The 12,348-nt window shown below is 39.5% G+C and overlaps 1 protein-coding gene and 1 long non-coding RNA gene across 65 annotated transcripts in view; one reads left to right on the top strand and one right to left on the bottom strand.

The window, feature by feature from the left end:
• The window catches only part of SLC8A1 (solute carrier family 8 member A1), a 390,461-nt gene that overhangs the window by 65,487 nt on the left and 312,626 nt on the right, over window positions 1–12,348 (bottom strand). For 7 of the 15 annotated variants that reach the window (XM_027033627.2, XM_027033626.2, XM_053201001.1 and 4 more), the window contains 5 exons: window positions 10,220–10,326; window positions 7,071–7,091; window positions 6,616–6,633; window positions 6,490–6,504; window positions 2,536–2,604 (listed from right to left, as the gene is read on the bottom strand). In XM_027033627.2, coding sequence (XP_026889428.1) covers window positions 2,536–2,604; window positions 6,490–6,504; window positions 6,616–6,633; window positions 7,071–7,091; window positions 10,220–10,326 — 230 coding nt within the window. Of the gene's footprint in view, window positions 1–2,535; window positions 2,605–6,489; window positions 6,505–6,615; window positions 6,634–7,070; window positions 7,092–9,567; window positions 9,672–10,219; window positions 10,327–12,348 lie in introns of all 15 variants that reach the window. The other 8 variants (XM_027033623.2, XM_027033621.2, XM_027033622.2 and 5 more) reach the window with 8 other exon arrangements.
• The window catches only part of LOC113592500 (uncharacterized), a 289,937-nt gene that overhangs the window by 239,557 nt on the left and 38,032 nt on the right, over window positions 1–12,348 (top strand). For 43 of the 50 annotated variants that reach the window (XR_008289545.1, XR_008289541.1, XR_008289537.1 and 40 more), the window contains 3 exons: window positions 5,068–5,169; window positions 7,461–7,599; window positions 8,684–11,639. This is a non-coding gene — a long non-coding RNA (uncharacterized LOC113592500). The remainder of the gene's footprint in view (window positions 1–5,067; window positions 5,170–7,460; window positions 7,600–8,683; window positions 11,640–12,348) is intronic. The other 7 variants (XR_008289550.1, XR_008289543.1, XR_008289513.1 and 4 more) reach the window with 6 other exon arrangements.

Below are 12,348 nucleotides of genomic sequence, written 5' to 3'. Positions count from 1 at the left end.
TGGTCACATTGTTTAATGCCACATTCCACAAAATGAAATTATTTGGAACATGGCATTGAACAAATGGACATGGTAGCAAACGAAATTGAATTACAGTGATTAAAAACGGTTATTTATTCCCTTTTTAGTCATCTTTCCATCCTTCTGATCAGGATGAAATGCTTAGTTTGGTGCTATTATATCTGTAACTAGTTCCTGACATTTGCTGTATATGCATATAAAGATCCTGTTTGTTGTTCACGTGAGAAGTGAGGTATAGAGATGGGAGAGCTTAGAATGCAGCGAGGTGAGGCTGAGAAATCAGGGTGGGGAAGCAGCTTGCTCTGTCTAAGGGAGTCAGGGAAGCCTTCAGAAAAGAGGAAATATTTGAAATTGGCCTTGGAACCTGCAGAGCAGCTTGCCAGGTGAAGTTGGTGGTAAGGTTGGCTAGAAGGTGGTATAGAAGGGGGCATTCCAGGCAGACAGATGTCCAAGCACAAAGGCATAATGTCATGGAAAGGTCAGGGCTATTTGCACTTAATAAATGTCATGAACATTTAAGAGAGAATTGTATGTGATGGAAAGGAAGCAACTAGATAAATCCTGGTGTTGCTCTGAAACGATATTGATAAATTAGTATCTGTGGTACAGATTTTTGATGCTGGCAAATACTGGTCTGTTTTTTTAAAAAGTGTCCTCTCTTGGGGTGCCTGGGTGGCTCAGTCGGTTAAGCGTCCGACTTCGGCTCAGGTCATGATCTCACGGTCTGTGAGTTTGAGCCCCGCGTTGGACTCTGTGCTGACAGCTCAGAGCCTGGAGCCCGTTTTAGATTCTGTGTCTCCCTCTCTCTGCCCCTCCCCTGTTCATGCTCTGTCTCTCTCTCTGTCTCAAAAATAAATAAACATTAAAAATTTAAAAAAAAAAAGTGTCCTCTCTTTGGAGATACCTGGATGGCTTAGTCGGCTAAGCGTCCAACTCTCAGTTTCGGCTCAGGTCATGATCTCACAGTTTCCTGAGTTCGAGCCCTGTATCAGGCTCTGTGCTGACAGTGGGGAGCCTGCTTGGGATTCATTCATTCATTCTCTCTCTCTCTCTCTCTCTTCCCCTCACACTCATGCTGCTCATACTGTCTCTGTCTCTCTCAAAATTAAAGAAAGAAAGAAAGACAGAAAGACAGACAGAAAGACAGAAAGACGGAAAGAAAGTGTCCTCTCTTTAAAAAAAAAAAATCCTCTCTTGAGATATCTTTTATTGGTTGGGGGAAACAGTTTAACATCATTTGTTTGGATGGTCTATTATATTTGTTTCCTTTTCACTTGGTTGGTTTTTGTTTTTGTTTTGTTTCCTTTTCATTTTGAATGCTGGATCAAACACAGTCCATTTTACTCTGGCCAAGTCAGTTTCACATCCTTACTTATGCACAGTGATAACATACTGGAGTTTTAGTTTGGCTTGTCAGAGAATTCATTCTCTGTCTCTGTCTCTGCATACATATACAAGTATTACTTTTAAAATTCACCATATTTAATTGAGAAGTTGATAGTAAATCACATAACATCATAGGCTTAACCAACCAACACAATTTAAAGATCAAATGTGTAATTCATACTCACTGTAAAAATCAGTATTTTTTTAGAGTTTATTTTTTAGAGAGAGATTGAGAGAGAGCGAAGCTGAGAGAGGCAGAGAGAGGGGGAGACAGAGGATCCAAAGTAGGCTCTGTGCTGACAGCAGACAGCCTGATTTAGGGCTCAAGTCCACAAACTGTGAGATTATGACTTGAGCCGAAGTTGGATGCTCAACTGACTGAGCCACCCAGGCACCCCATAAAATTGGTATTGACAAGACATAAACCAAGCCTGTGATAAAACCACAGTCAAGTCTGGGTATCATGATTATTGAGTGGGTAAGTGTGATGTGAGGAATAGGCAAGTCCTACTGGGGCAGGAGGAAGTGTTTCTACCACAGTAGCCAGTGATGGCAATAATTGAGGAATGAATATCCCTGTCCTCATCCAGAGACTTGGAGACGCTGCCTGGGCTCTATGCTTATGGTAGATTTGGGATGACTGCGTGGTCCTCTGGTCACCTTGGCAATGTTCCCTCTAGAGAACCCCCCACAGATGTATTATCATCAGTGTGTATGTGGCTATCATCACATTGCCTGGAGGCAAGAAAGGCAGGCTCTGGAAAGAAATACAGCTTGCTTTTAAAGAAACTTCATTATACTTGGAAAGAAAGACCCATTTTGAGAAGCAAGACTTGCGAGAAATCTGGAATATGTTGAAACTTGAGAGGGAGAGGCCATGGGGTCAATCTTCTCTTTAGGTCCATTTGCTCCCTTGACTATGCATCCTGTCCTGTGTGGATATGCTTGTGTTATTGTTGATGACCCACCATACTCCCAGCTGCAGAGAAGCCACTGTATCCTTTAGCAATGTTCTAGAGGGGACAGGGGCCAAACTGTTTCATGTCTAAAGACTTCAAGAACACTTGAAGGCAGTTAACTTCAAGCTAACTAAACTGTGGTTTTCAAGAACCATGATGCAATGAGTACCTGCAATGGTGATTACAGTAGAAGGGATCGGATGTTCTCTAGCATGAACTTTCCGGAAGACAGGCTGGCCTAGCAAAAAGGACAGGCAGAAAATCAGCAGAATGGATGCACTGGTTTGCTACCAGAGCTTTGTGGAATTAGTAAGCTAAACATCACATCCAGATGCACACATCACAAGCAGTGTTAGTTTGGGGATTGAGTTACTCCTATGGAGGTCACAGAAGTGAACAAATAAATGAAGTAAGTGTTCTAGGAGCCAAGCCAGATTATGTGAATGAACCACACCCTCCTCAGTAGGGGGTGCTGCTAGATTCCTGCAAGCGTCTGAGGTGGAGTGTCCATGCCCTTCAAGTGACTGCTTCCAGAGGCCTCACAAAACAATGGAAAGCACTTGGTGTGATGACAGGTAACCTGGTTTTGAAGCCTACTGGTGCCAATGACATAGCCAATAACCTTGAGCAGGTTATTTCCCAGTTTCCCCACATGTAAATGGGGATAATAGTACCTGCTCCATCCACATCATAGGTTTGTTTGAGGGTCTAGTGACATAGCATCTGGGAACATGCTTATTTATTTCCTGGGCAGTCTGAATAGGAGAATGTTTTATCCACTGGTAGGCTTTGCAAGGGTACACCATCATCACAGTAACTCTTGGGTTATTTGGGCCTAGGGTTTTCGTTAAACTTCTGGCTCAATCAACTGCCAAATCCACCTGCCGTTGACTTCTACTAAGAGCTACCTAGAACTGATCTGAGAATTGATGAAATCGACTTGGTGCCAACTTTTGCCAAAATGCTTGCCATCTAAGTTTGGGCAAAGCATTCTCTTCTCTGAGACTCAGTTTCCTCAACTGTAAACGAAGCTAAAATTGAAGGGGTTGGTTCCTCTACCCTAGGTACTGCAGTGATTGAAGTGTGTTACAATGTCAGAATTTTCATACTTTGGCTTTCTTAAAAAGCCACGTACCTTGTTAAGTCTACTGTATTATGAGAATTATCTAACTGGGAGAGCAACTTTTAGAGAAGTATATTGACTTTTAATATACAACTCTATGGCTGCCTGTTTAGGGAATCACACATGCCTCTCTCTTTTCCAAATTGAACTGGAATACTTAATTTTTTTTAAACAATCCAAATTAATGCGCTCTAGTTTCACATCACAAGCAGTGTGATGCACACGCAATGAGTCCCCCTCATTGCTCATTTGACTGGAATTCACACTGATGGCATTTATGAGCCATGGCTGGGCTTTGGATTGCAAAGGGGTTAAGATGAAGGTAGGAATGGAGAGGTTGAAACGGAGGAAATGAAGGTGCTAGAACACTCATCATTAGAGGGACAGGCTCTGAATCCAGATCGGTGATTTGGGGTAGATTGATTAATCAATTGATTAATCTCTTTCAACCTTCATTTCCTTCACATAGGTGAGAACAATATTATCTTTGTAAGGTTGAAGATTAAATGGTATACCAAATTACAAACTCTAATGAGCTATAACGTATAGGAGGTTATCATGTTTTATGCCATAAAGGTCAAGGGAGAATGAGATCATAGGTCCCAACAAGGGCCTTTCAATGAGGCAAGGTCTAGGAGCAACACATAAAGATTTGCAAATTCCAAAATCACCTCCAGCACTTAATGTCCACCACTAATGAAATCTCTGAAATATATTGGGCTGTGAACCAAATGGCTTTTTCAATTTCCATATATTCTGCTTCAGATTTAGATTTTCACACTCAGCTACACAAGACTACAGAAAAGCTGCAGGCGGAGGCCAAGGGCTAGATTAATTCTTCTCTACTGCCCTTGCATCTCAAAGCCTTGACTTCAAAGCCTCAAAGTGACTTCAAAGGAAAGTTCTTTAGGCTTAAAGCTGCTTTTCACTGTGTAGACCTAAGTTTTAGAACCTTCCCCAGGGCATCTATAGCGTGTGGATCCCAGGTATTCTGACCCAGCTCAGGAGAAGAAGGGTCATCTAAAGTGAGAGGGGCCTGCCAATGTGGAGATTCCCAGAGAGTTTTGGAACATTCTCTTGTTCTAACTGTATCAATTTCAAGTGTTGGGAAGAGGGGGGCAAGAACAGAAAATCTCTAGTTCAAATTAAAGCCTTAAGAAAGATTTAATGAAGTAAGTACATGAAATGAGAGAAATCTTTGGAAGGAGTGATTCTGTTCTCTTGAACGCAAGATGTGTCCAAGGCAGGAAATGTTGGGCATTACTGGACAGATATTCTAGAACATGATATGAACAATTTCTGGGGAAAGAAAACTAGGATCCTGTTATTACCTAGATATTTAAAAGGGAGGGTGCTTCAAGTGACACAAAAGGAAGGCCCAAAAAGCAAAATCCTGACATAGTCAATTATCAGGAAAATAGGAAAATAGCTAAATACATCAATGTGTTTTAACAAGGCACTATGTAGCCAATGATTTTCTAGTGAAGATCTCATTATCAGGCTGCACAGAACTTAAGGTGCTGCTAGACCCTACAATATTTCTCCAATGGTTGACTTTTTCATTTCTAATTATTTCAGAATCCATGAAGGCTACCTTGCCCAATTTCCACCTCCCTCAAATCTCACAAGGACAACCAACTTATTGGGTGCCAGGAGCAGAGGATTTCCAAGAAGCCTTCAGTGAGTTCAAACATGGGATGAGAAAAATAAGATAAAAGTTTTAAAACTAAATGCAAATTCCCACACTTGGATTCAAAACCAGCATCTTCAGCAGTGCACAACTGGGGAAACTTGACGGCGGCGGGGGGGGTGGGGAGAGCTTCACATGGTTCAGATTTTAAAAACCCTCTGTGAGGACTTGTCCTGTTTTAGCATTTTTATCCTTTTCAATGTCTGTCTCTGAGAGTCTGTGGATTATTTTATCATTAAATGCCGTGTCCGGGGAGGAGAAGCAGAGAGCAAAGACCCCCTGTGAAATTGCTCTCATTCAGAAAGTTCCACTTTGGACAGAATCATATTGGAACGACCTGATCATGAGTTTATATGAACAGTGGTTTAATTAATTCCCAACTCCCCCACCATAGCATTTGCAAAATGGAAATTTTTGGAAATATTTCCCCCCTTAAATATTTTGGTTCAGCTGATTTCAGGAAAAAAAGAATGCCACTGTTGGTATCTGCACAACATATTGAAAATGCCATGGCCATTAGGATGCCTTTAGAGACATCTTCAACCTTCACCTTCACACAGATCAGACCTACCATTTATTATTTCTGTCCCTCTCTAAATCTGCATAGATGATTCTGAAAAAGTGAGAAATTGCTTAGGGTCAAAAGGGAGGATGCCGTAAGGAAACATCTTCCTTCTGTACACAAGAAAATAGCTTTAGAGTGTTTGGAATAGTTTAATGTAATCAACACAGGCTGGATACCAGTATGAATTTGAGAGTTTTAAACTTTTTGACTCGCAGTTTGGGTTTTTATAGAACACTCTGTAATGCACCCGAAGAGGCCATGATTATAAAGCTCAAACTGAAGTCCCCAAACAGGAGCTCAGACTGGTGCTGTGGGGTGAGGGGAAAGGACTGCTCTGTCCTCTGCTAACCGGGCATCATGTATTAGTAGGAGCCTGAACTTGGGCCATGGAGCGGTCCTAGATGTCAATTCCTCTGTTTCCTTAAGGCCAGCAATTGTCTTATTTATTCTGGCACTCTGGAGCATCTGGCAGGGGTACACAGCACATCATCAGTGCTACGTGAACATTTATAAATCGACCAGTATCAAAATGTGAACAATTACAGGTTCTCCATACAAATGTGCATATACAGGAACACAACACACACGTTGTTAATGTGTAAAACGTTAAATGTGTAAAGTCAACAAGAACACACCATGTGCCACGGCTAAATGTTAACGCAGGTTACCTAAAATGTGGTTTTGGTTTGATTTTTAAGGGCATTTGGGGGAAAATGAAGAACATTAAAAAAAAAAACTGTCTTACCGTACAGGTATTTTCCTTCATAAAAGCAAATAAAAATGAGAAGTGATTTTTAAAAATGTAAACAACACATGGTGAAAACAGCAAAAAAAAAAAAAAATTGACGTCATTAGCTTTAAAAATTCATACCTGTTATTGTGAAGCCACCTAAAAAAGAAAAAAGAACAGATGTTACAATTTATTTAACTTACAATCTAAATAACAAATACTAGTGACATTGGCTGCCTGACCACCCATCTAAGATACAGAAACTTGCCAAATTATATTCACAATTAGGAAAAAACTGAAAACATCTGCACATGATTTAATCGCTACTCATTCTTTTAAGATTACGGGGCTTAGTGCACAAATTTAATTCTTGTGCATACCTAAGCAACCGCTGGTTTTTAAAGAGACTGCACTGAACTAAAAATGGAATATAAACTATCTGAACTACACAAAAATGAGGCCAGCGGCCCTACACAACAATATGGCTAGTAAACCAACAGAAATAAAAGAAGAGTCAGAAAGGTACTGTATCACCTGACATTCATGGAAAATAACTTAGAAAAATGGAAAGGAAATGCAAGAAATGAAATGCTTACCAAGCTCATTCAGTAACAGGGCTGTGAAAGAAACAGACAAAGACAAACACAGAATAAGAGACCAGATGAATAATGAAAGTAAGAGGAATATCAGCAGAAAGAAATCCAGGCAGATCTGATTACAGTGGTAGGGGCCACTGCTAACATGGGTGCACCCCAAGGAAATGTGGCATTGGGAATATTTTCAAATAAACAATCCCAACGCTAATTTTTGCAAATGTGTGTGGTTGATTATATATGTGTACAGTTCACCTGGGGACTTCATAAAACATTTCTACTGTATATGTTTACATATACTATATGTATCCAGTTTACCACACACAGTAGAAATATTTTACGGAGTTAATCTTAACTTTATTTGACTGAGTCTTCCTGATTACATATTGCCAGAGAGTTACTGAACTCAACATACGGGAGTCTTAAATCATCCAGGATCTCAGGTATGATACCTGTCGTTCAATGACGATAGATAGACCATCTCAGGAAATTCTATTTTGGCTGCCCTGCCTGACGGAGACTTTGGCACAAGGTAAAGCCCTCTCTGGAGGTTCTACTTATTTGGTATTCACTGGCCATCAGGGGATGCTTATGTTTTTTAAACCTTCAAAACTTGAGTCCCAGGAATTAGCACTTATGTGTGTGTCCTTATCTATGACTTATGCATATTATAAGTGCACGATCACACTACTTCTTGTGGACCTGTAACTTCATGGAAACCGACAAGGCAGGTGGAGGTGGGGTGGGGTGGGACATCCGTGATTTATCTTCCAGGTTATGTGCTTTAAACCCAGACTATACAGTGGCGCTTTATTTTGGTGAAAGCTACCTAGCTAAACATATACCAATTACTTCAGGAGTTGTGGAGGAGAATGCTACAATTACATTTTCAGCCCTGTTTTCCTGCTAATGGTAGTGGCATTAGAGGATACTTTCTAAAACAAGTCAGTAATTTCACTTATAGTGACAAGAATCCACTTGGAAGGGTGCGAAACCAGATAGTGCTATCAAGGAATTTTAATTTGCTTTCACATGAGGGCATATTTTACTAAAATGGCAATTGAAAGAGCTGTATCTAAGATGCTCTTCCTTTAGATAAAAGACAGTGTTTTGGAGGAATACATTTAGAAGTAAGTGCTTTTTTCCTGTATGTTAATGAGGCATTTTTGATCCCATCTTTGTAAGAAATCAGCTCAGTTTTCTAAAGTGTCTTTTCCTTCTGCCTACTGCCTATGGAGCATATTAAATAGACCGCATTAAAATGAGTCCCCAAAATGTTCCTTTGGGACATGATTAAGTCAGGACATACACTTTTTTTTTTTCTGATGGACTCTGAAGTCTGTGAGTTCTTACAAATGTGAGATCAAATTCCCCCAAATGTTGAGTCTATATAGGAATAGACTATATTTGATTTTTTTTTCTTACATGTAAAAGTATAAATTTCTTACCAAGTGGTCTAATCGTCTCCTATGCTACTGCATTCATGTTTGTATGCAGTGAGTAAGAGCTATTAATGTGTAGAGTGCTCATTTACATAATCTCTTTAAAATGGCCACTAGTAGAGGGTAATTATATGAAGCCCTTGTGATAATTCAGAACAAAATATTATCTTTAAGGGTGGTATAAAGTTCCTGTCCTTCCTTATGAAAACTAGGCAGTGGAAATAGATATAAAATCAAAGAGCACAAAGAAATTGGCTTCTTTGTTCAAATATTTTCTAAAAATATGTAAGTACAAATCAACTAAAAAAAATCTAGTTTTAAGGATACTGCTATTTATTTTTCCTTTTTACTATATATATTAGAAAACTGTCAATTCTATAAGGATCAAAACATTTTGGAGCATAAGGCTGGCTAGGCCTTAAGCAAGGCCTAAATTCGTGTCTACCTCTTGTCCCTTGGAAATGTCATATTTGATGATATGAAAAATCTTAGGCCAAATGGATGCTACAATGTGTACAACAGTATTCTTCAAGGGTCTTTGCTCTTATTAAATATCTATTTTTTGAAAACTGGGTTGTGGAAAGGAGCCTAATTACTGAATTATCTCAAAAGTTCCTATTAGTTGCCATTAGACTAATGGCATTAGTTATAAGTCATTACTTATTAGTCATTACTAATAAGCATTATCACTAAGTTTTTATGACTAATGTTCAAGGGGAGATTTGGTAGTCAGAAGCACATTTTAGAACAATCCCTGAATAGTGAATAACTGAACACAGAAATCATGCTTTTAGATCATCACTTCTGATTTACAGAAATCTCTTACGGTATTTCTTAAGTCTGCGTTTCAATCCAGGTTAGTGGGCATTTCCTGAAGAGAGGGGGCATTTCTTGGTGCACTTGTGAATGAGGGAAGGGGATGCAATTGCTAAAGCTTCCAAGGAAATAAAGGATAGTACTTGGAGCCGAGGAAGAGGAGAGAGTTAAGTGTGAGAGTAGGAGACACGGAGAGAGAAGAGTACAATTTCTCGCTGGTATGTCTTTGTATACTCTCACACCTGTCATTCCTCTTCTTATCCATTTTGGTTCCTCAAGCACAAGGGAGAAACTGCACTCTTTCTCATATTCCTCACGGTCAAATATTCTAATGGTAATGATCTTCCTGTGGGAACACAAGACAAAGGCAAAACAAATGGTTGGCGTCACACGCTCATGCTAGGTGTTCACCAAGCTGCATGTTACTGTGATGTTATGAAGGTTGAACTGGCAACACATGGACCTCCAGAAGTATGTAAAAGGGCATCACGGCTACTCCCAGCTGGCCCCGGTGACGTTTTCTTCCAATTTACCACTTACACCATTTCTTCCTGCTTCACTTAGCCGTCAGGAAGTATCCCAACTTAGGAAGAGAGATCAGAAAGTTGGCTTCATTTTGGCCTGGCAAACATTAGCACCATCTTTCCCAGAAATGGAGGCCTGATTGACTGCACTGAACATTCGTTTCTCAGCCCTGCAGCGTGCAGAGTGGCCAGAATTGGCTGATGGAGCTACAGGTTGGGACCGCTGTGCCCCCCGGGGGTGAGATCTATGCCCTGTTACATAGGTGGAGGGATGTGTGTGTAGTGAGTCACGTCTGAAGAGTGCAGGCATCCAGGGGTGGCACAGGCCAGCAAGAAGCTGTTGGGCTCAGCCCTGGAGCAGCTCCCCCACCTTTCTTCTCACTCATCTCCACCAGGCGGGGCTCTCCAATCTCAAGGAAGAAGGTCTTGTTTTTCTCATACTCCTCATCATCAATTACCTTGACTGATATTGTTTTGCTGAAACAGAGAAGAGTAGAAATTGACGAACAAGGGAAAGAGAAGGAACATAGAGAAGAGGAAAGCAAGGTTAACGAGCTGCACTTCCAGACAAACTTCTGTACTTCCAGAGAACCTTCCGTACTGTGACTTTATTCTTCCAGAATGGGTGTGGGGTAGGTCTGTAAGATTATAGAGGTCACCCAATGCATAGCTCCCCTGCCCAAGGCCATGGAATGATTTTAGGCAACACGTAGCACTCAGGACTAATAGGTTTATCATCAGCATCATGAGGAGGAAAAGCAGAAGAACACAGATCACAATAATAAGAAAAAAAATATTTACTTAGTAAATGACTTAATCGTAGGATTGTCTGAGCTGTGCCCGGGAAATCAATCCTTTAGAACAAATAGGTAAATCACATCAAAATATCAACAGAGGTTATCTGTGAGTGACTGGCTTATGGGTCATTTTTTAATTTTTTTACCTTTATTCTGCTTTACTGTATTTCCAAACATAATAGTTTTATCATAAAGTTTTATTAAAGTAATAAATGTATAAGACCATCACAAAATAAAATCAAACACTTTTATGTTACCCCACCCAATGTCCTAGAATCAGACTCTTCTTCAAGTTAGTCAGATTTTCCACCTAGATCTCAAGGGGAAGGTGTTCATGTTTTATTTGTCTTTCTAAAGAAGAAAGCTGAGGCCTCCCAATAGCTGTTTTGGAAGGTGGGGGATGGGGAACCATGATGTTATAGTTATTTTCATCCCTCCAAAGTTGAATTTCAACCCTTACAAAATATACCATTTATACTATTTCCAACTCTAGCAATACACCAAGGCATTTAGTTAAGAATTCTTCCTGTAATCCATCCATTAGCACTTGTAGCCTTACGGTCCTCTGGTTGAGAGTGACTGACAGACAGTAGGACAAATGCAAATATTATGCAAATGTCAATTTCCCATAAGCCTGATGACTGTGAAAAGAAATCTAATGTTACCTTCTAATTAATAAGGGCTTAATCACTTCCTATATTGCAACTTACTCAGAGCCCCCTAAACACTTGTTTGTCCTTGAAAAAAATTTTTTTTCCAGTAACATTGGCCAAGAACATTTCTGACTAAAGTTTTTGAAACAATGAATTTACATAGGCACAGTTTTAATGTCATGGACGTTATTTAGTTTGAGTGGAGTTTTCTAGATCTTCTGGAACAAATTTTGTTTATAATCTTTTTTTTTTCTTCTAGTTATTGACCAAAGCCATCAAGTTTCATTTAGACCTATGTATGACAAGGAGCTTCAGTGTTCTTTCCTAGTATTAAATAAAGGTAGAAGTTGCTTTTAATTTTCTGAAAATCCTAGTTCCTAATGCTAAATGCTTTAGTCTTACTTTCTGGGGTTAACATTGTGGAAATGAGATCAAATGATTGCATCTGGTCCTTTGGAGCCCCATAACCGGCTCTCTGTTCCTCAGCTAAAGAATATCCCTGAATGATGCTCATATCTAATTTCTCATTACTGAGGAATTGCGGTTCATAACAGGGCCTTTTCTATCTCAGCTGTGTTCTCAAAGACTGAAATACTAAGGCCAGGTGAACATCTGTAAATGACTAAAACAATAATTATTTTTATTTTTATTTATTTTTTATTTTTTAAATCATTTTTAAAGAGTAGTTAGGTATTTACAAAACTACCAACAATGTGATGAAGTCCAACTACGTGTATACAGTGAACAGTTCCTGTCTAACTTCTAGAATTGTTTTCTGGAAGTGACCCATTTACTTAGAGAGAGAGAGAGTGAGAGAGTGTAAATATATAATAAAATCAGCCTGCCCTGACTATATTAAGATATCTGATCATTCCTCAATCTCCAAAAGTTAAAAATTATAAGAGAGAGCACAAGAGATGTAAGCCATGATGATACATGAACTCTTTATTTCAGAACTGAATTTGATGTTATCAGTGAAATCAAGTTTATTTTGCAAAACCTGCCAAATGTCTATCCTCTTTGTCATTGAATTTATGCATTTGGGGTAT

This window comes from Acinonyx jubatus, chromosome A3, assembly GCF_027475565.1.
Source record: "Acinonyx jubatus isolate Ajub_Pintada_27869175 chromosome A3, VMU_Ajub_asm_v1.0, whole genome shotgun sequence".
Taxonomy (NCBI): domain Eukaryota; kingdom Metazoa; phylum Chordata; class Mammalia; order Carnivora; family Felidae; genus Acinonyx; species Acinonyx jubatus.
The sequence above is the reverse complement of the archived record's forward strand: the minus strand, read 5'-3'. Positions and strand labels throughout refer to the sequence as shown.